The sequence below is a fragment of the Mus caroli genome, unplaced genomic scaffold (assembly GCF_978045245.1).
Source record: "Mus caroli unplaced genomic scaffold, Mus_caroli_1 scaffold_4, whole genome shotgun sequence".
NCBI lineage: Eukaryota > Metazoa > Chordata > Mammalia > Rodentia > Muridae > Mus > Mus caroli.
This window is the reverse complement of record NW_028227259.1, coordinates 121,484,242-121,507,702: the sequence shown is the minus strand read 5'-3', so window position 1 is coordinate 121,507,702 and position 23,461 is coordinate 121,484,242. Positions and strand designations below refer to the sequence as shown.

Genomic DNA, 23,461 nt, shown 5'->3' with positions numbered 1-23,461 from the left:
GGCTCAACAGGTCCTAGGGTGTGCCTTCTATTGGCATCCTGCCAGCTACACAGGGTTCATTTGGAGTACTGGCAGCTGACGCCTGAGCTGGCCAAGGTAATGTGACTCGGGTCTCCCAGGTCCTGATGGCCTGACCTGGATGGTGTGAAGGCAGCTAAGAAGCAGAGTTTGCTGCTGAGAAGTGTCGGAAAGGAGGTAGGCAGGAGGATTATAAAGAAAAAAAAAAAACCAGGACGGGAGATGGCTTAGCAGGTAAAGACACCAGCCATGCAGACCTCAAAACCAGAAGTCCAGGGCTGAAGAGATGGCTCAGAGGTTAAGAGCACTGACTGCTCTTCTGAAGGTCCTGAGTTCAAATCCCAGCAACCACATGGTGGCTCACAACCACCGGTAATGACATCTGACACCCTCTTCTGATGTGACTGAAGACAGCTACAGTGTACTTACATATAATAAATAAATAAATCTTTTTAAAAAGTAGTTATAAAAAAACCGAAGTCCAGTTCTCAGAATTCGAGTAACAGCTGGATGTGGCAGGGTGAGTCTCCCAACAGTCAGACAGTAAGTAGTCAGATGGGAGGCAGAAACAAGAGAACCCCTGGGAACCAAAGGGCTAGCCTGTGCTGCACAGTGCACCCGGACAAATGAGAAACCCTGCCCACCTTGAAGAAATTGAAAAAGAATTCCCGAGAGCTGTCTTCTGGCCTCTGACAGGCAAGTACTTACTCTCCCCAGCATAATAATATATAAATAAAATTTTAGAAGGTAGACAAGAGGGCTCAGCAGGGAAAGGTGCTTGCCACCAAGCCTGATGACCTAAGTTTGATACCCACGGGGTGGAAGGAGGGCAATGTCTCCCACAAGCTGTCCTCTGACCTCCCCACGGGCACCATACGCACACACACATTAAATTAAAAAACAAAAACATGTAAAAATGTTTTAAAATAAAAAGTCGGAGCTGGGGACACAGCTGGGAGTTAAAGGTGCTTGCGGCTCTTGCACAGGACCTGGGTTCTGTTCCCAGCACCCATGCCAAAAGGCTCACAAATGCCTGTAAGTCCAGCTCCACGAACCTGATGCCCTCTCCAGTTTCCAGAGACATCCGTGCATTTGTGGCACACACGCATACACATAAATAAAAATCAATCTTGTGTGTTTTGACACAGAGTCTTATTTGGTGTGGCTGGACGGTGGTCCACCCCCAACCCTTGTGTAGTCCTGGCTGCCGCAGAACTCACTACACAGACCAGGCTGGCTCCAGACTCAGCCCTCTTCCTCCTGTCTCTGCTTTCCAAGTGCTGTGATTAAAGTTGCACACCACCAAAGCAGGTTAAAATACCATTTTAAAAAAATTCTAGGGCTGGTGAGATGGCTCAGCAGGTAAGAGCACCCGACTGCTCTTCCAAAGGTCCTTAGTTCAAATCCCAGCAACCACATGGTGGCTCACAACCATCCGTAACAAGATCTGACTCCCTCTTCTGGAGTGTCTGAAGACAGCTACAGTGTACTTACATTTAATAAATAAATAAATCTTTAAAAAAAAATTCTAAAAAAAAATATCAAATTGAGACCCCAATGAACCTTCTGAAGGGTTCATTGCTCCAAGGTCATGGATTATCTGAAGCCCTGGGTGGGGTCTCTGTTATATGGAGCCTGTCTTCTTGACTCTCTGGGGGTTTTCACTCCACCCAGGAGGTGCCTCAGACAGAGCACGCCCCCATCTGAAAGGCTCAGGTCCAAAGGAGTTCAGATTGCAGAATGCAAACATTTCCACCAGCTGAGAACCTGTGTGCTGAAACCTGAGCCTTCTGTTCTGCTTTGAGGCTTTGGGTTGAACCAGGGCCCCCTTCTCTCCAGGAACTTGTACCATGAAGCTATGTTGACACTCGCCAATGAGCCAGGCTCAGTTAACAGAGGAGCATGGATCTTCCCTGAAACACCCATTGCCAGAGGTTCACAGAAGACAGCTACATGGGATGCTAGGCACACAGGAGCATGCCTGAACCCTAGCCCCAGCTGATGGCCAAGGGGCTTCAGCAGATACAAGCCTGCTTCAGCATTGCTCTCTTAGCAATCCAGACTGGTGTAACCATAGCAACTGCCTGAGAAAACTATACCCATGCTGAGCTTTGCCCAGGTGTCTTGAGGTCTGACTGGGTTTTTCTCTGGGCTGGTTTTTAGAATCCTCATTTGGCTCGACGACTTAGCTCCCAAACATATAAGAGACATGCAGGAAGCACTAAGAAGAGACTCTGCAAGAATCATCAAGGCTGCCGGGTGGTGGTAGCGTACACCTTTAATCCCAACACTTGGGAGGCAGAGGCAGGCAGATTTGTGAGTTCGAGGCCAGCCTGGTCTACAGAGTGAGTTCCAGGACAGCCAGGGCTACACAGAGAAATCCTGTCTCAAAAAAAATCAAAACATCAAGGCTGCAGGACTAGTTAACACCAGAGCCACCTTCACGGGCTCTCCAACCTTACCATGGGCAAGTTGGTCCACCCCATACCAAACCTAGAATCTGGGCCAGAGGATATTTAGACGCTTAGGAACAGACTTCACGAAATTCTAAGGCAACCATGGCCCTACTCTATCTTGCCTTTATTTTAATGTTTGCTTGCTTTTACTTTACGTATATGGTGTTTTCCCACATGTATGTATGTGTACCACGAGCATGCCAAGTCCATTCATTATCTGGTCACCTGGAGCTGCAATTATAGATGGTTGTGAGTCACCATGGAGGGAGGGGCTGGGGACCAAACCTGAGCCCTCTACAAAGAGCAGCCGGGTGCTCCTGATGCCAATTCATCTTTCCAGTCCCGTTATTTTTTATTTTTTAAAGATTTATTCTATATATTTTATGTATATATGAGTAGACTGTTGCTGTCTTCAGACACACCAGAAAAAGGCATTGGATCCCATTACAGATGGTTGTGAGCCACCATGTGGTTGTTGGGAACTGAACTCAGGACCTCTGGAAGAGCAATCGGTGCTCCTAACCACTGAGCCATCTCTCCAGCCCTATTTTTTTATTTTTTTTAAAGACATGCTCTGGCTGGGTGGAGGTGGTACATGCCTCTAATCCCAGCACTTGGGAGGCACAGGAAGGCAGGTCTCTGAGTTCGAGGCCAGCCTAGTTTATAGAGTGAGTTCCAAGATAGCCAGGGATACACAGAGAAACACCCCCCCCCCTCTCTCTCTCTCTCTCTCTGTCTCACACACACACACACACACACACACACACACACACACACACACAGAGTGTGGGGTGCATGAGGGTATCACAAGGCTGGGGAAGACCAGGCTTCAATTCCCAGCACCTGCATGGCAGCTCACAACTGTCTATAACTCCATCTCAAAAGGATCTGGGACCCTGGCATAAATATACATGCAGGCAAAACATCAATGCACTTAAAGATAATCTTTTGAAAAATTAAATCTAAAAAAAAAAGGGTAGGGGCTGGGCAGTGGTGGTGCACGACTTTAATCCCAGCACTTGGGAGACAGAGGTAGGCGGATCTCTGAGTTCGAGGCCAGCCTGTTCTACAGAGTGAGTCCAGAACAGCCAGAGCTACACAGAGAAACCCTGTCGAAAAACAAACAAACAAAAAAGTGTCTCATATGTAGCCCAGGCTAGCCATGACTTCCCTAGGTAAGGAATCTAATCCTACCCTCCAATTCCTGGGTGTTGGGAGAACAGGTGTGCACCACTACACTTAGCTCTGGCTCTGCCGTGGTTCTGGGGATGAACCCAGAACTTCACGCCACCCATCCTGGTAGACACAGCTGGACACAGGCCTCTGTGGCACGAGTCTTGGATGACCAAGGTCACTCACAGATAAGAACCTATATAGCCTGAAAAGGGGATTTTTTTTTCCCTCCCTAGTTCCCAAGGCCACGTTAGAGCATTCATAAACTGCGACCACGTGACCGAGTTATCTACCATTTACATGAAAAGATAAAGACAAAGTCCTATCGGACACCCACGCGGAAACTGGGAAAGAGGACTCATTCATGCCTGTGACCCAAGTCCTGGGGAGGCAGGAGGATTGCTGTGAAGGACTTGGTTGTCATTGTGCTTTGCTTTATGGATTTCTGCAATGGGTGTCTCAAGTAGCACAGGCTGGCCTCAAATTTGCTAAGTAGCCAAGGGTAACCTTGAACTCATGGCTGTCCCACCTCTCCCTCTAGAGCGCCGGGATATCACCCCAAACTATGTTCATTTCTCTTCTGTTTCCTTCTTTCTTCTGCTTTTGGATGAAAGATCAAAAGTCACATGGTCTTGCTCTGGCTAAGTGAACACCCTACTACTAAACTACAGCCAGCGTGGGAGGCACCTTGTCTCATAAAAGAATGGGTTGGCTGGCTGGGAAGCCTGTGCCTTTAATCCCAGCACCCAGGAGAGAGAGGCAGGCATTATCTGTGAATACAAGGCCAGTCTGATCTACATACAAACCCTCTCTATTTCTACCATGATCTTCCACTTCTTAAAAAAGGGAGGGACCGATAAACCAGAGAGGAAGGGGGCAGGAAAAGACCAGGATGCACCATGGCTGGTGGGACCTTGAGATGCATTTTTCCCACGGGAATCCAGTCACCAGTCCGCTGTACCAGTTTCCCTTATCAGCGCATGGAATCCACCGTGACCCAGATGATAAAACCAAATGCTGAGAAAACAACAGCCAATGTGGCCGAGACCAGAGCCAGGTGTGTAGCCCTGAGGACCTACTAATGACAACAGGCAGCACCAGCACCCCACCCCACCCCGACGCCCCCAGGAACGTGGTACCATCAACTTATAACACCCTCTCACACTCCATGAGCAAAATGAGGCCAAGTCTCCCTCAGAGACATGGTTTTCCTTAATGGTGACTGAGAAGCAAGTAGGGGGCAAGCGGGGGTGGGGGTGGGGGGGCGACCTCTGTAGCTCAGGAAGGTCTAGGAGGCAAGATCCCCCGGGGACTCTGCTGCAGATGAGCAGAGGTACCTGCCTCGGATTTTCACGGAGAAACTGCACCAACCACAGGCCCACATTTCCCAGAGAAGGACTTCCCACAGTTCAGAATGCATCGGATGTATGTAGGGAGCACAAGATGTTTGATTTCAGGGACACTTGTGTGTTTGTCGGCAGGTGTTCGAGCATGTGTGTGTATACGTGTTGAAGACACCTTTTTTCTTTTTTTCTTTCTTTTTTTTTTTTTTTTTTTGAGACAGGGTCTGTGTAGCCCAGGCTGGCCTCCAACTTGCCCAGACCGAAATCATCTGTCACTAAAGCCCACACTCCTGACAGTGACCTCTTCCACAGGCTCTCGCCGCCACCTCCCCAAGCCCTTTCCCACCAGTCCCACTTACTGGCCACCCGAAGCTGCACAGGGAACCAGTGGGTCTCGTTCAGAACCTCCTGGCAGGTGTAGTTGCCGTCATCCTCCAGTCTCAGTGCTTCAATGCGCAGAGCACCTGCATCCTCTAGAGAGAAACGGGGCGCAGCTGGAGGGAGGCTGGAATTGGAGGAGACCAGGAAGGCGGGCTCAGAGTCATTCCTGTACCAGGTCACCAGGCCCCTGGATCCCGACACGCTGCCACAGTGTAGAGTAACGTTGTCGTGGACTTCGCCGATAGCCACAGCCTCTAAGTCTGGAAAGGGAAGGTCGGGCTGTCAACTCATTTTTTTGGTTGATGGGCAACAACCCTTTGAGAACAGTAAGACTTTACTTTCTAATAGCAATGTCATGTGTGTGCGTGCGTGTGTGCGTGCGTGCATCAGAGTCTCAAGCAGCCCAGAGTAGCCTTGAACTCCCCTCATAGCATGTGCTACCTCCCATACATTGCAATCACAGGCTATGCCACCCCGCCCAGTTTATACACTGCTGGGCATTGAACCCAGAGCCTCCAAGTGCTCTAACAGTGAGCAAAATCCCCAACTATTTTATCAAACATTTTTAATAGTAGTGATATGGTTTGAATGTTAAATATCCCCCATGGGTTCCCATGTCGTCCCCACTCCCGCCCCCCCAACCCCAACCCCTGCTGGTGTCACTGTTTGGGAAGGTTAGGGGCTTTGCCAGAGGAAGTGAGTCACTGGAGACAGGCTCTGAGGTTACGGAGCCTGGACATACTTCCGGTTCTCTCTCTGCTTCCGGATGGATGCACTGAGAGGGGCTAACCTCAGATTCTCACGGCTAGCCTTCTCATGCCGCGCACGCGCGCGCGCGCGCGCGCACACACACACACACACACACACACACACACACACACACACACGGCAGAAGCGCCGCATCATCCGATGGCTCCTTTGAATCCTCCGCTGTCTATGAGGACAGGCACAGCTCCAACTGCTGGGCAAGGATGATCCCCGCATGGGGCAGAGCCAGGGTTCTCAGAGATCCCAGATGCAAGTGCCCTAGATCAGTCTTTGGTCAGACCATCCTGTGAGGGCCCAGGCAAGATCAGCAGAGCGCCTATCCAATCACCCCAACAGTGTTGAGCAGTAAGCATTACCCTCTCTCTTCAGGTGGCTGTCTGTCAGGGTACAATATTAAGCAGCAGACTTGTTGCCTAGACATCCAGATGGAGTAGGGGTGGGGGATCAGATCTTGGTGTCCATCCCCCGGGGATTAATCACTTTAGGGCACCCTCCAGGCAGGAATGAGTTGACAACATATACTGTGCAAACACTGGGGAGGCAAGTCCCCTGCTGGGCTCTGGGGATCTGCTGGTGGCCAATGAGAGAACTAACCCATCTAGTTTCCAGGCTGGTGGGAAAACAGGCACAAAACTGGTATGGAGGATAGAGGTGAGGAACAAGGGGACAGGAAGGGCTCCCAAGCTTACCTGGATGTATGCCAGGCAAGACCTCAGAGTTGGGCCCGACAGACAAGTTGGCACGGGATGGGTTCAGAAGAAGCCGGAGTCCTAGACAGAAGGAGAGAGCCAAGTCAAACACCCAGACCAAAGCCAGCTGTGGTGACATCCATGTGGAATCCTAGCCCTTAGGGAAGAGGTGGGAGATCAGGTGTTGGGTGGCAGGCTACAAAATAATCCCCTGCCTGAGGGAGGGGGTGTGTGGGGAGGGGCAGAGGGCATTTCCAACACCTGCTCAAGACCAATGGGCAAACAGCTGACCAGGGGTTGGTTAGTCGGTAACAAGAAACACACACACTCTGTTTATCCTGAAAAGCACAATATTCCAGAACTTTCCATAATCGACACCCAGTTCTAGAGAGGCCACGGGGACAGGGATTTGGGCACAAACCGGAAGGCTGATAAAACGTCCTGGAAGTAACTAACAGGACAGATGCTATGCAACCGTAGCATTGCACACAAGTGCAGGTCAGATGACAACTTTCAAGAGTTGGGTCTCTCTTTCCACCAATGGGGGAATGGAGGAGGGTGACCAGGGACAGAACTTGCGTTATCCAGGTCAACAGCAAGCTCCTCTGCCCACTGAGCCATGTTACTGGCCCAACAGAGTGGCTTTCATTTGTTTTGTCTTAGAATTCACTATGCCGGGTTTGAAGCCGACACAGCTGGCCTTGAATTTACTGCACAGCTAAAGATAACCATTAAAACTCAGATTCTTCTGCATCCACTTCCCCAGTGCCAAGACGATGGGCGTGGACCACCACCACGCCTGGTTTTATGGGGTTCTGGGGACCCAGAGCAAGCCTTCGACCAACGGAACTAAATCCCCAGCCCAAGGGTAGAGTTTATGGTATGTAGATTATATCTCAATAAAATTGTTATAAGCAAAAAGAAACTGCCACCTGCCTCTTGGTGACCTTGCCAAGCAAGGAGTATCTGAGCCACAGGGTTCCTCCGGTGATAAGAAAAGGCTCCTTGAAGTTGGGCAGGGTCACAACAAGTCCTAAGTCTCTGCCCGTCCTAGTCACACTACTTCCAAAAGGCTCTCAAAGCCAGAAACCACGGGGGGTGGGGGTGGGGGTGCGCAAGCCAGTATCTATAAGGTAGAGAACCCTCTAATGCTAATGGATTCAAATAGCATTAAACACTTAAAAGTGATCATTTAAAAGTCCGCCACAGCCGAATCTGGTGCCACACGGTTGCATTTCCAGGAACTGGAAGGCAGAGGCAGGAAGATGAAGTTCAAAGCCGGCTTGGGCTATGAAGACAGACCCTTATTCCAAAGGGAGGATGGGAGGAAGTAGGTGTGGGGGTGGAGGGTTGAGGAAGGTTCATTTTCTTTCTTTCTTTTTTGTTTTGTTTTGGTTTTTTGAGACAGGGTTTCTCTGTGTAGCCCTGGCTGTCCTGAAACTCACTCTGTAGACCAGGCTGGCCTCGAACTCAGAAATCCCTCTGCCTCTGCCTCTGCCTCCCGAGTGCTGGGATTAAAGGCGTGTGCCACCACGCCTGGCAAGGTTCATTTTCAAATTATTACCTACCAATGCTGGTTCTCACCTGGCAACCAAGGAAAAGATGAACTGCAGTGTTACAGCTGCATGGAGCATCCTTCAGACTAGCACAGCTGCCCCTTCCTAACCCCCTGGCCTAGAATAACCTTCCTGCAACTTAAACCTTGAAAACTGAGCTAATCCAGGCTCTGAAGAAGGCAATGACCTGGCTAATCTCCTCCTGGCTCTGCCCACATCGTTGCTTCTAACTATTGAAGCTGAATGTGGCCTTAGGTCATCTAGTCAGGGATGCAGCAGAAGCCAATCAGCCTTGGAGAATGGTTATCAATTGGTGATGTCTGTCATGGACAAGGAGAGGGTGGCCCCGAAGATATGCCAATTCCAATACACACTGGTCCAATATGTGCCACATCAGGCTCCACGTGTTTCCTTAGTGATGTGGGATAGTCACTGTCTCGAGTGCATTGGGTCACAAGGATTTACTTGGATCTGAGACACTGGACAGGGCGAGACAATAAAGCCTAACAACAGGGTCAAGGTGTTTGCCACCAAACCTGATCCCTGGAGCCCACACGGTGGAAAGAGAGAACCCCCAGAGATGTCATTGAGCACCACACACACCATGGTACATACATACACCACACACAGAGATAAGTTAAAATGTAATTAAAAAAAAATTAAACACAGAGTACCATTTGTGCCAGCTTGACACCCTTGTCCAGGGGACCCTTTGTTGTGGCCCTAACCTTAGAGACACATTACGCAATATGGAAGAGATACACACTCTCAGGGAGAGGGGAAATGGAAGAGGGACAATGTGGTTCACCTCATGCGGCTTGAGCGTTCCTCTACCAGGCTACATCTCCAGCCCTGGGATGACCAATCTTGATGCTATCTATCCTCATTTACATGGCTTGGTAATACCCAGACAAAAATCTCTTCCCAATAACTCTCCCCAAGCACAGCCCGGAGCACACAGCCAGGTGACAAGCTGAAGCACGGATGACAATGTAGTTGAGTCAGAAGAAAAGACACCTGTCCCACCTTTCCACTTGAAAAATGAGAGTGACATATGAATGTCCAGCAAGCCCCTGGGCACCTAGCACACAGGGAAAGCAGACCTAGAGATCTGGACCTCAAAATGACTGAGCAGAAAGTCAGGGCTGGTGGCTCAGGCCTAGAGCCCCAGCAGCAGGGAGACTATGAGCAGCCTATGAGACTATGACTCAAGCAAGGAACCAAGACTTCTGGAGGGAGCTCTCCAAGCGGGAAGAATCCTACACTCTAAAAGCAAGTTCATCTAACACTCTCTTACTTATAGCTCAAGCTCCTTCAGACTCCAGCAAACTGAGAACACAGGGGAAGAAGACCGAGAGTGACCCCTTAACTCCCAACCAATGGCTTACAACAGAAGGGTCACTAAGTCAAGTGCCCAGCAAGGCCGTCAGGTACCATTCTTTGACGGGAGCTGGTGGTGTGGCTAAGAGCTGAGGACTGCCTGGGACACGTGCATCATCAGCAAGAAATTTTTAAAATCCATGGCCCAAAAAGACCGGGGGATAACACAGCAAGAAAAAAGTGGAACAAATTTGGGGTCACATGTCCCACATAACATAGGCCATGGCCCAGTCTCTAGTGGGACAGCCTGTGTTGTCAAACCTTCAAATGTTTCCCCCCCACAGAGTCAGGCAAACCTAGGTTACAGGAAATGGTACTGATTTTTACACGTAAACAAGTAAGTTGTAAAAGCAAAATAGCTACGATGAGCATAATAGTTAAGAACTATTGCCGCTCGCCGGGCGTGGTGGCACACGCCTTTAATCCCAGCACTCGGGAGGCAGAGGCAGGTGGATTTCTGAGTTCGAGGCCAGCCTGGTCTACAGAGTGAGTTCCAGGATCAGCCAGGGCTATACAGAGAAACCCTGTCTCGAAAAACCAAAAAAAAAAAAAAAGAACTATTGCCGCTTGCTGCCCGGGAGCTCAGAGATGACTTTATAGCTTACTTCCTAAACACTTCCTAAACGCACAAGGCTAGCAGGTGGGTGGGGTGGGTTTGGAAATTACCCACACCTCCTGGGTTTGTTTCCCCCACCCCAACCCCGAATCGAAATGTTCCTACACTGCAGGAATTCGCGGGCGAGTTAAACTCAAACATCCTTTTCTAATCTATATGTTTTGCTAAGCACCTCTCCCCCCCCCCCCAGCGCCCCTTCCCACCCCCACCCCATCCCCCGCGCGCGGTACTTTTCTGCAACAACGCTAGGTAGATGAGCTACAATAAGACCATTCGCCACCTATATCTCGTAGCGGAGGTAATCTTTGGTCAAGTCTGAAATGATTTCAAAAGAAAAAGTAAGAGGAGAAGAGAAAAGGAATGGAAGAGGAAAAAGGCGCGGCTTGGAACGCACGGGTCGGCTCAGGTAGACTCACTCCGGGAGGGCGTAAGGAAGCAACTCCATAATTTACAGGTGTAAGGCCGGGTCAATCTGGGAGGCGGGGAGACAGTGAGATGGACACAAATGGAAGCTTACAGCGAGGTGCGCCGATGCGGCGGGCAAAGCCAGAACACGGAGTTAACAAGGAAAAGGGAAGGGGTGGGGGATCGTTTTCCTCTCCACGTGCCCCTCGGTGGGTCCTGCCACACGTTTATTGCGGGGGCTTTAGGGTCCCCGGGTTGGGGGTGGCAAGTCCCTTACCTGCGGAGCCCTGGCGGGCCAGCAGCGCCCCGAGGCACAGCAGGACGCGGAGTCCGGCCATGGCTCCAGAGATCTACTCCCGGGAAAGCGCGCAGCTCGGGGTGCACGGGGCTCCTGGGACTCCCCGGCCAGCGGCGAAGGGCTCCCCGGCTAGGATGCTCCCGCCGAACCCCGACGATCGCCTCTGGGGCGCGCGCCCCGCCCCTGCGCCCAGCCCGCCCGACTGGCGGAAAACAACAGCCGCTGGCCCCCTCCCGCCTCTCCGGCAACTTCCTCCACCTTGACCAGGAGGAGGGCCTTGTGCGACGATCCCAGTCCCGCGGGGCCTGGGAGGCAGCGGCCGCGAGCGCTGGCCCGCCGCTGCTGGACGCGCTCCCCGGCTTGTGCACTGAGCGCGGGCTGCGGGGCACCCGGCTACGTCCCAGCCCTGCGGCTCTATCGCGCTTGTCATCTGGGTTCTCCGGTGCAGGGGCGGGCCACAGCGCCGCCATCGCTCAGAGCCCAGGGAAAGATGATCCCGCGACCGTCCGGCCAAAAGCAACCACGAGACTCGGGTTCTCGAATGAACTTGGGTCGAGACCACACGAGAAGAGCGAGTTTCGTTTTCAGGTGCTCCCACGCCTGACCCTCTTGGTCTCCCCAACCCCCATCCTGGCAGAGCCCCGGAGCGCCACATTTCCGGGCTCAGCTTTCTGGCATCCCGATTCTGTGTCCTAGTGGACACCGCCACAGCTGGGCCCTCGGGAGGATCTGCCCTTGAAACGGCTCAGAGAGAAAACTTCGTGTTCAAAACAAGGATGTAGTCATCGCCGTGGAATCTTCACTGTGGGCTCTGGGAGGTGGGCGTCCCTCGGCTCAAGTTCTCCGAGTCTTTTTGTGAGTTTATAAAATATTGGGCCGGCTGAGGATGACATTCAGGGGTATAGCGCCCGTGCCCAGCCCTGGATTCTATCTCCAGCACTGCCAAACCAAAGTAAAATATGGAGAAAAGGCTAAAATGGGAATTGAAAAAAAAAAAAAAAGAAATCACTGAAAACCTCACTGTCCCAAGGTAAGGTTTCCTAGAGAGAACTGCCTTCGAATCCATAAACACGAGGGAGTTTATTCGGATTGAGCCCTGCCTCCTTAGGGCCACGCACCTAGTTGTCACCTAGGTTATATTAAATAAATGAATGTGCATGGTAGTTTGACACAGCATTTGACTCAGTCTTCTACCTTTGAGGCAGTCCTCCTGCCTCAGCTTTCCACATGCTGGGATCAGAGGTACAACCATGCCACTCTGGCTGTCTTAAGTTAGTTGGTTTTGATGATACTTGAGCGTTCCAGACCAACTTTCTGGTCTTAAGTCAACAAGCTGATCGTAGAAAGCATTGCCCAGAAATGTTTTGGCTAAGACTCTGGAATGTTTTAGAACCTTGATGGTGCCCAGAGAGGGACATTTCACGGAGCAGGCCTGGGGCACTTGCTAAATCAACCACAGAGTTCCAGCAACCCTTAGACCAGAGACACCATTCAGCCCCTTTTTACTGGGCTGGGGTTGCTCTCCAAGATGAGTTTGTTATAGGGAAAACCAGGATTAGATTCTGCTTAATCCAACCCCAGGTCCACGACTGTGACCATATTCCAATGTTGTTACATTTTCCGGGACCACTAAGGCCAAGGGGACATAGGTCTGTACATTTGAGCATCACACAGAGGAAACGGCCACCCGTTTGGAAACACCAATGCCCTGGGAAATGCCAGGATGACTGGCTGAGCATATGGGGCTTCCCACGGTAAGGTGTGTGTGGGGGGGGTCATCAGTAAGAGACTCCCAGGGGAGGTTGCTGTAAGGATGAGGTACTTTGACTTACTCCAAACTAAGCAAACATTTTCATAGACACTGAGCATTGTCGTAGAAATCTCTCATTTGAGACAGGTCCCTACATCCCATAATCAAATATGGACTTGCACTCTGAGGGGCTGGAAAGATGACTTGGCTACTGAGAGTGCTCAGTGCTCTTGCAGAGACTGTAAGTTTGTTGCCAGCCCCCACAGGCAGCTCCCAACTGCCAGTCGCTCCAGCTCCAGGGGATCCAGCGCACACTTCTGCTCTCCCAGGGCACCTTCATGTGCATGGGTGTGGGAACACACTCACGTACATAAGTAAAAACAGAATAAAGGGTTTTTTAAGTATGAGCTGTGGGGCAGGTACATATTGACCTAGGCTATTAAACATGGCTAATCTTGTCTGGTTTGTTTTTTCCACCAATCAGTGAATTAAAAGGCAGAGGGAAAAAAATCACACAGAAGGCAGAAAAAGAGAAAAGTAACCCAGACAAAACAGAGCAAGGCACAGAGAGAGTCTTCACAGAGCAGAGATGGCGGTGATGGTGGTGGGGTTCAGTGACTCTGAAGTAAATTTTTTTTAAGATTTATTTATTATATGTAAGTACACTGTAGCTATCTTCAGACACACCAGGAGAGGGCATCAGATCTCATTAAAGATGGTTGTGAGCCACCATGTGGTTGCTGGGATTTGAACTCAGGACCTCCGGAAGAGCTGTTAGTTCTCTGAACGCTGAGCCCTCTCACCAGCCCCGGCTCTGAAGTCTTAACTTCTTGGGAAGGGCAAACCTAATTTTGGAATGATTAGCTTAGACAAAGAAAGGGGAGCAAATAGGTCCACAGCTTCAGGTAAACAGGTTCTGGACTCTGCTTGAACACATCTGACCAGTTGTAACAGTTTCTTCCAAGATTGAGACATTTCCTGCTTAACGAAAGCCCTTTCAGCAGGAAGTTAAAACAACAACGCAAAGTAGCTTCCGGAAGTGTCTGAAACTGAGCAGATTCACTAGGCCCCCTTCCCTCCAGAGTAAGAAAAGCCAAACTGCAAAAAGAAAACTCAGATAAGCCGAGCTGTAAAGAAGACTCGAGACCAGACCAGCTAGCTGGGAGAAGCAGAAATATATGTGCTTCCTGGAAAGGGTTCAGACCAGCTGAGGCACCCAGGGAAGGACTCTCCGATCCCTTGAGCTGCCTGCGGGCTGTGGCAGTATGTTTCAGGTTCCCAGCTTTCTGAGCTGTCACCCATGCTGGGGTGGTGTCTTAGTCAGGGTTTCTATTCCTGCCCAAAACATCATGACCAAGAAGCAAGTTGGGGAGGAAAGGGTTTATTCAGCTTACACTTCCACATTGCTGTTCACCACTAAAGGAAGTCAGGACTAGAGCTCACACAGGGCAGGAACTTGGAGGCAGAAGTTGGTGCAGAGGCCATGGAGGAGTGCTGCTTACTGGCTTGCTTCCCCTGGTTTGCTCAGCCTGCTTGCTTATAGAACCCAGGACTACCAGCTTAAGGATGACACCACCCACAAGGAGCCCTCCTGCGCTTGATCACTAATTGAGAAAAATGCCTTATAGCTGGATCTCATGGAGGCATTTCCTCAATTGAGACTCCTTTCTCGGTGATAGCTCCAGCTTGTGTCAAGTTGACACAAAACCAGCCAGTACAGGTGGGCTTTAGTGACACAGCTGTCTGAATCACTTTTCACTTCTGTAAGTAACCCCTTAGCCGTACTCCGGCAAGTAATGCCAATAAAACCCATTGGTTCATCGAATTAGACTTGATTGGTATCTGGACTTTGCTGTCCTGGGTTCCCTATCTGAGGTGAGTAGATATGTGTTGTTGCATCTCTCCAGGAAAAGTTTCCCACCAACACAAGCAGTGATAGGTGGTCCCCGTTGGCAGGGAAAAAAAAAAAAAAAAAAACAGACCTCTGAGCTGTTGTCTTGGTTCAGGAGTTGAGAAAAAGAAGCAGACATTCCTATCTTCATTATCTGTTAGCAGCTGCCAAGAAGTGGTGGCGCACACCTTTAATCCCAGCACTTGGGAGGCAGAGGCAGGCAGATTTCTGAGTTTGAGGCCAGCCTGGTCTACAGAGTGAGTTCCAGGACAGCCAGGGCTATACAGAGAAACCCTGTCTCAAAACACCCCCCCCCCCAAAAAAAAAACCCACCAAACCTATTAGCAGCCCCTTTCCCTGTCTGACTGCCTGGTGGTGGTGGTCTAGCTCCAGGTCACTCTCATGCATTTGGCTATCAGTCCTTGGCTAACCAGAGGGGTGGGTGTGTTCTTTCTCACTTTCCAGAGGATTCCAAGAGGCTCCATTATAGAAGTAGAAGAGTCACAATTTTGATTCCACATCTCAGACTGCCACATTGTTTCTGTTTGTTTCTTGTGTTTGCTGGGGATGGCTGCCAGGGACTCTTGCGTGCTGGGCAGATGCTCTGTTCCTGAAACCATTTCCCTAGCTGGAGGTGCCGCCATGAGGGGAGTCGGGTAGGAAAGAATTGACTAAGGTTCTGGCCAGCTGCTTCATGGGGGTTGCCTCTTCAGTCTGAGTCTTTGACAACAGTCAGGCAAGTCACCTTTGTGCCAATTATTTCTGCCCCACTCACTCCTCCTGTCCCTAGAGGTGACTCTTGAGAGAGTCTTAGTAACCTAGAGATGTCCCTTGAGGCTTTGGGGACCAGCCTGGGTGGAAACCTGCTACTGCTGCTGCTGCTTCTGCCGCCCCTGCCTGGGTTGTGGAGAAACAAATAAGGCAGATAAACAGGCAAACATCCAAGAAGAGGGACTGTGGGGTGAGGCGGAAAAGAGAGTTGTCAAACGAGCTTGTTCATAACCGGAGCCCAGCCTCTCTGGAGCACAGGCTAAGATGGTGAAGTTCTGTGGCTCCAAGACCCATGCGATTTGGAAAGAGGACCCACGCTCCCACAAAGTGAAATTGCCCCTCTCAGAGGAAACAGAAAGATGGCCACCTGCTTCCCAAGGAAACAGACACATCCCCCCCCCCCCAGAGGCTGATGGGAGGTGAATGAGCCAGGTACCCTAACAGGTGAGAGCAGCCAAGCAGGTTTTTGGAGATAATAAAGTAACATAGTCACCATGCTGAGCCCAAGGCTGGAAATGTTCTTTGTCCGGATGAGATTACTCCGAGGAGGGAGGGAGGGAGGGAGGGGAGGGAGGGAGGGAGGGAGAGAGGGAGAGAGAATGGGAGAGAGAGAGAACTGGCAAGCGGGACCCATCCCTGCTCCCTGCTCTCTGCTCTCTCCCATCCTTTAAATAGATTTCACTTATTTGCATATACCTGTGGCCCAGGCGGTTGTTATTTCCCTATGAATTGAGGCAAGGCAGCTTGACCAGTGTCTTAATTTGTGGAGGCAGAAGGAACAAAAGGGCTGGGGTGTGTAGCTCAGTTCAGTGTTAGAGCACTTGTTAGCATTGTTTAATAGCCTCCTGCCCTTAGGACTGGAGTGAGCTGTCCTGGGCAGTAGCCCCAGCCATGAAGAGATGCTTGGCCCCAGTCTGACTGTTCAGCTCCACCTGCAGAAACAAGATGTCCTATCTGGCAAACAGCCCAAGCTGTTCCTAGTCAAATCACACACAAAAAGAGAGCTGTAACTTCCTGGTATGCGAACAGGTTCCCCCCCACCCCCCAACCTCTGTAAATACACTCAGCTTTAGTCCCAGGGAAAGGTTGAGGCCCCTTGCTGTTCCAGTAAAGCTTTCTGAGGCTGCTGAACTGAGTCTGTCAGCCTCTCTGCCAGGTTTTCTTACTTCTGGTGTAACAGATTTTCTTTCTTTCTTTCTTTCTTTTTTTTTTTGTTTTTTGTTTTGTTTTTTTTTTTCGAGACAGGGTTTCTCTGTAAAGCCCTGGCTGTTCTGCAACAGATTTTCTTATGTCCTTCGACAGAGAGCCTTCCTTCCCCTTCCTTCCCCCACCTTCCCCAGTCCCTTTCTGTCCCGCTCCCCCACCCCTCTTCTCGGCCTAGTCTCACAACCCCAGCCCCTAAGCTCAATATAAAAGCCACCAATCTGACCTGACACCTCAGGTCCTTTGTGGCCTCTGCCTCCATGGGTACTGTAAGCCTACAGACAGATCTTCAGGCCCTGGGGCTTTATCGGTGCTGTGTAAACCCAGCTTGGCCAGTCCTCTCTTCCCTGTCCTCTCCATCCATCCATCTTCCTCAATCCCTTCTTCTGACCTCTTCCTCCCAGACTCTCTGATCTCCAAGCTGAGAGTCCTTTCACAGTTTGATTGCTGCTACCCACGTGCCAGAATTCTGCAGGACAAGGTAATCAACCATCTGACTCAGAGGTGCCCTGACAGGGCTCCTGGATGCTCCAGGAGCTTTTCCTCAGGATCACAAAGCCTTAGAGGTTTGGGGAACCTCCTACGTTTAATTGTGTGGACTCTGCTGAGTCTTATGAGCATGGGATAGCCCCGATCCCCCAACCCCCAACACTTGGGTTCATTTCCTTCTTTCCCTAAATCCTGGGGAATGCCTCAGGCAGCAGGGTAAGACATTCCACTAGACCTGCCTGTTGTTTCAAATTTAAGCCAAATTGTTTAAACGGGCTCTAAAGCTCTGTCTTAGCAAGTTCCGACCCGCCAAACGCATCCAATTATCCACTCGAATCTGTCCACATTACTCCCTCGATGTTGGCCACTGCTAGCTCCAATTGGGAATGTAGACAACTTTCATAAATGAAAGCAAATGGTTGGAGGCCCCGCCCACAGGTAAACCTTGCCCCGCCCAAACTCATTTTAACTCGTTTCCTCCCCGCCAGCCACTCAGCTTCCACTTACAACCGGGCCCTAATGCCCAGTTTCTCCTGGGTCTCCTAGCCGGTGCCCGCCCCCCCAGGGTGGTATTTTTGTTTGGGGGGCATTTTTACCTTAAACCTTTAGTCTGGCTTTTGTTTCCACCTCACCAAGCCTGCATTCTCTTGCTTTTATTTCTATTTATCAGCTACTCATTAGGCTTTTCACGTTGTCTTCACCCATCTACAGAACACACAAACTGCTTATGGAGATGTAGATCACTGAGTTCAGTCCGTGTCTTTGGGTGGGGATAATACTGGAAAGTTGTCACTAGCTATTTAACTTTGCTGCAAAGCATGATCCGGAAATGGGATTTGGCCTGCCTACTTCAGACCCAAGCGTGTTATTTCAAAGTTTCCCCAAGGCCACCTTCCTAGATCAAGGTGGCTCCCTGACTCTGTGACAGAGAAAGAAAACAACAAAACACCCCAGGGAAAAAGACATCATGGTCTCTTGAGAACCGGTAAGAGGTAAGCTATTCCCAATAGAAGCTTCTCTTGTTTACTTCATAAGATGTACGTATTAAAATGAGCTGATAGGATGCTCAGGAAAAGGATAAAAGAGACCCTTTGTATAAAATCTCTTAATGCACAACAACACAGTTTTAACGGATCCCTCTCCAAAATTTTTAGATGATGTTCATATAAATTTAGTAATGATTATAAAAAAAAAAACAACTCTACCTGCTATATAACTTATAAAGGCTGTTTTATAAGCCTTTATAAGTGTAAGCTCTGCCTGGAAACTTACAAGGCCTAATGGTTTTACAGTATGTAAATTAAAATTAAAAGATAATTATTAATTTATCATGTCGTTCTGTGTGACCTCCTTTTATTAAGGTGGTATTGTAGTGTCTCCTGAATTGAACACTTGCCATCTTCAGAACTTGAGCTAGGCCTGCTTAAAATAACCGCAGCTGGCCTTGTTAAATGTTAATATTCCCCCAAGAAAAGGGAAAAAGGTAAGGTCATGGGACCTTCACCAGAGTATCCAGTCCCAGCTCCCGGCTGGGTCTGTGCAATAGACCCTCATTATATGAACTCTCACAGTTTTCTAAGTGTTCAGGCTAAAGACTAAAACTGGAGAGGTGGCCTTCCAATATGACAAGAAGAGAGCTGTTACATATATTGAGTTAAGGCTCCAGATAGCTATATCTATATATCTATATATATATATAGGCCCCAGCTATTGCCTGACACCTTCCTATAGGAAATTTATGACTACAAATGATTAGTTTGTTATGTTTGTATACCGCTCTCTCTTTATGGATAGCTGTCGCTGTTTGTTTTGAGGCAGTGTTTCATGATGTAGCCTGGAACTTGCTTTGGTCACAAGGCTGGTCTATAACTCAGAATTCCACCTGCCTCTGCCTCTGCCTCTCAAGTAATGAGACTATAGACACCACCATGCCCAGCTCGTGTGTGTGTTTGTGTTTATGTGTGCATAATTACAAATGTCTACTTCTCAGAATACTCCTTTTTGGTTCTTGCCAACTTAAAACCTATAACCAAAAAAGTTAATAGTTGAAAGTCCATGTACAGGTAATCGTAATTTTCTACAACACTCCATATATAAAATTCCTAAGATTATAATGGTCTATTCATGTTAGCAAACTCTGACTTAAAGATGTAAGTCTAGGGAGCTGGGGAGATGGCTCAGTGGTTAAGAGCGCCAACTGCTCTTCTGAAGGTCCAGAGTTCAAATCCCAGTTATGGTGGCTCACAACCATCCATAACAAAATCTGATGCCCTCTTCTGGAGTGTCGGAAGACAGCTACAGTGTACTTACATATAATAAATAATTAAAAAAAAAGATGTAAGTCTAATCAGTTTATATCTTTGCTAACTTTGTTAAAATTTAGCTATTTGGAAAAAAATACACAATATATGATGTTTATAAAAGTACACTATGAAAGGCTAGGGAGGGGGCTGGAGAGATGGCTCAGCAGTTAAGAGCACTGACTGCTCTTCCAGAGATCCTGAGTTCAATTTCAGCAACCACATGGTGACTCACAACCATCTGTAATGGGATCCGATGCCCTGTTTCTGGCCTGTCTGAAGAGAGCCACAGTCACATACATTAAATAAATACATAAAAACCTAAAAATAAGAAAAATTAAAGCAAGTTAACTTTTAAAAAAGTTAATGCCAGGGCAGTGGTGGCACATGCCTTTAATCCCAGCACTTGGGAGGCAGAGGCAGGCGGATTTCTGAGTTCGAGGTCAGCCTGGTCTACAGAGTGAGTTCCAGGACAGCGAAGGCTATACAGAGAAACCCTGTCTCAAAAAACCAATAATAATAATAATAATAATAATAATATTCAAAATTAGGTAGATCAGAACAACCAGCTTATGGAAAATTAAAATTCCTGAGTAAAATCGGCTACACTTACAAGGCACTTGCATGGCAGGATATCCCCAGATCCAAGTAGGACTCTCTCCATTGGATGGGACACAGCCCCACCAGAATAAATTTCGTGCTGCCCTCATGACAGATAAGGGTGCGTGGGAAAATAAGACCTTCAGAGGCCTGCCATTCCTATCTCTGGTCAAACCCAAAAGGACCACCTCCTCATCTACAGGGAAGATATTCATGCTTCCTGCTCAGGTCTTACGTGATGGGGTGGATTCTCTTGCCCAGTGGAGGATCTCAGAGTCTGTACCCATATCCTAAATGTCTCAGACAGCGGCGAGGCAGTTAGTAATCCCTCTGCCCTCAATGTCTCTCCGGTTGGCATGAGGATGCTGTGAACAGGGGAAGCTTGATCCTAAGCCACCAGGCTGGGGTATGACCTAAGTGCTAGTTACCAATACCTTTTACCCTGGCTTTCAAATGTTCCTTTTAGCAAGAGCTAATTCCAGGGTCCACACCCTCACCACAGGCGTTCCCTGACTGAAGGAGGCTGCCAGGTGCTCTGTCACCGGACTCCCACCTTTGGAAAGTTATTCTGGACACCACCGGAGTGGTGCTTTTGAGAATCTTGCTAGAGGATCCTATAAAAAACCGTCTCAGTAGGATCGGGCTTCTCTTTTAAATCGCCAGTTAGGGAGTTGACTTCAACTGAGTCCCTTTACAAAGCTTCCAGGTGCTTGTTCCTTATTCAGGAGTCCGATGTAACAAACTGCTAATTACAGTTACCTGATCCTTCTCCAGAAATTCTGGTACCTGGTCTACTCAGCTATAGATTCTATTTAACCTTATTAAGTAAAACGTATGTTAACTTTGTCTCAATGTTTCTCATGAGTTTGCACAGTTAGTACCTCCTGACTTTGGGTCTGGATCTTTGTCATCTGTTGAATTTAATTGTGACCCCAGGGGATGGACCCTCCTCTGAGGTACTCTTAACTGCTGCTCTTTCTCTAGCGTCCCCTTTTGACACTTTGAAGAGAAATTTGCTCCCTAAATCCCTTAAAAGCTGTTTGAGTGACTTCTGACATGGAGAATCTAACTCCATCCAAAGTCCCTCTTTGAACCACTGTGGACCTTGTTTCAGGACTCAGAACTATAAACCATTAGCAGAGAGGCAGCCCCTCTGTCTCAGTAGCTCTCAAAAGCCTTAGAGAATTTTGTGATCAGCTTAACAGCTTTCAGGACCAGGTCCAGTCTCCGGCTGCCGCACAGTAGATTTGAGTACTTCGAAGGATGGGATCTGTGCGCTTCTCCTCCAAAGATGCTGCGTCCACACCAACAAATCCTAACTGGTTTGCGATGGGGCCCCAAATCATAGGAACCAGAAAAAAATTCAACCACAAGCCTCCTCCCGTGTACTGGCATTTAGTCCCTCCCACTCCGGCTCCTCAACCAGATCAGTTCTTTCCTCCTAATTATCCGCATACTTACATTTTACCCTGCCTTTTAATTTCTGAACTTCTCCCTCACAGCCAAACAAAAGATTCCATGTTAGCCCCACCCCCACCCCCCATGGAGCTGACCCTACAGCATCTCTTGTCCATGCTATGCCTCCAACAGGTACAACACAGCTATCCCAATCAGATCAGAGGGGACAAGACCTTAGTACAACAATTCATACTCACTCTGAAATGAAACCGATTGGCTACAACGGTTCTGGTTCTCCCGAACCACAGAGGACTGGACTTAATGGCTTCAGAAAGGCAGGCATCTGTGCCTTCCTTGGGGAAGAATGTTGTTTTCATGCAAACCAATCTGGCCTAGTATAAGAAACTGCTAAACAATTATTAGAAAGAATTCAAAACAAAACAAGAAACAGACAACAATTTCTGGAAGGACACCTGCATGTCTTTAGTTACGATCTTAGTTAGAGTAGAGCCTAGCTAACTAGCTCTATGGCCAAGGTGTTTGTAAATATGTTCAAGGCCAGCCTGGTCTACAGAGTGAATTCCAGGACAGCCAGTGCTACACAGAGAAACCCTGTCTTCAAAAACCAAAAACACCAAAACAAAAACAAAAGGTGTGTATGGAGAGATGGCTTAACAGTTAAGAACACTGGCTGTCCTTCCAGAGGTCCCAGGTTCAATTCACAGCACCGGTTCAGGGATCTAACCCTCTTACACAGATATAAGTGAAGTCAAAACACCAGTGTACATAGAATAAAAATTACTAAAAAAAATACTATTCTCATCTTTTCATTAATTTTTTTATGTGATTTTAGGAACCCCAGAAGCAATCTGGCTGACCGGACCAGCCTCTAACAGCAAACCCTGTTTTCAGGGGAGTGACGGCGTACAAAGTTGGAACCTACAGAGGAAGCGTCCTGATGTTAGCCTCCGCTTTCATGCGCCCACATCCCTCATAGCACACGCTAGAGTTTTGGGTGTATCTTCCCAACTTCACATCCTGAAGTCTTTATTCCCGGTGTTTTTTTGTTTTTTGTTTTTTTTGGTTTTTCGAGACAGGGTTTCTCTGTATAGTCCTGGCTGTCCTCTCACTTTGTAGACCAGGCTGGCCTCGAACTCACAAATCCGCCTGCCTCTGCCTCCCGAGTGCTAGGATTAAAGGCGTGAGCCTCCTCGCCCGGCTCCGGTGTTTTTTTTTTTTAATAGGAGGGGCTTATGTCACTAGATTAATCAGAGTCTAGGTAGAGTTAGTCAGCTTGAGGCTAGGTTGATACGAGGTGAGTCTATTCCTGTGTGCACGCGTTCCTTCCCACTCTATTCGTCCTGTTCCCTGCCGGGCATATTGCTCAAGCTGGCTTGAACTGGCTATATAGTAGGGGTGACCTTGAACTTCCGATCTTCTTACTCCCTTCTCTGCTGGAATGGCTGCAGCTCCAGATGCAGTTCCTGCAGTACCAGGCCGCGCCCCCTAGTGGCTGAGCCCCAGCCCCAGCCCTCCTCTCCCTCCCCCCCCCCCCAAATTGCTTTCCTCCAGCTTTGAGAGGTGTGACAGGAAATGGAAACCTCTGGAAGCTGACCCATGCTCATGGACTGGCCAAGCATCAGTACTGTGAGCCAAATGTGCCTCTTCTACATTATAAGCCGTGGTGTCTTCTGTTACAGTAACAGAGAAACCGACAGGGGCAAGAACGTAGAATTTTCTCTTACTGGGCGCAACAGCACCTTTCAACTTAAATGCCACTCATTTGATCCCCATTTTTCAGGTGAAGAAACGGAAGCACAGAGAGGGGAAATAAACTCCCAAGCTGTCACAACCTCACATCTGTTTATAAAACAAACTCCCTGGAGTCCTGTATATCCCCACTAAATAATGGATTTTTGGTTTAGTTTTGTTTAATTTTTAAAAAAAAAAATTTAAGTGGTATGTGTGTGTGTGTA

The 23,461-nt window shown here is 48.9% G+C and overlaps 1 protein-coding gene and 1 long non-coding RNA gene across 3 annotated transcripts in view; one reads left to right on the top strand and one right to left on the bottom strand.

The window, feature by feature from the left end:
* Vsig10 (V-set and immunoglobulin domain containing 10) overlaps positions 1-11,337 on the bottom strand; it is a 35,238-nt gene extending 23,901 nt beyond the window's left edge. Inside the window, exons 1-3 of the mRNA XM_021163884.3 lie at positions 11,063-11,337; positions 6,829-6,909; positions 5,350-5,631 (exon numbers count right to left, since the gene is read on the bottom strand). Of these exons, the coding sequence (XP_021019543.1) occupies positions 5,350-5,631; positions 6,829-6,909; positions 11,063-11,123 (424 nt within the window). The 5' untranslated portion in view covers positions 11,124-11,337. The remainder of the gene's footprint in view (positions 1-5,349; positions 5,632-6,828; positions 6,910-11,062) is intronic.
* Positions 11,338-11,674: 337 nt separating this feature from the next.
* On the top strand, positions 11,675-22,628 carry LOC147005343 (uncharacterized). 2 transcript variants are annotated; one of them, XR_015046993.1, is made up of 4 exons: positions 11,675-12,113; positions 15,190-15,939; positions 17,103-17,179; positions 17,899-18,135. It is a non-coding gene; the product is annotated as an uncharacterized LOC147005343 (long non-coding RNA). The 2 variants fall into 2 exon arrangements; XR_015046994.1 differs by lacking the exon at positions 11,675-12,113 and adding an exon at positions 22,339-22,628 and having other exon boundaries at positions 15,063-15,939; positions 17,899-18,179.
* Positions 22,629-23,461: the final 833 nt, after the last annotated feature.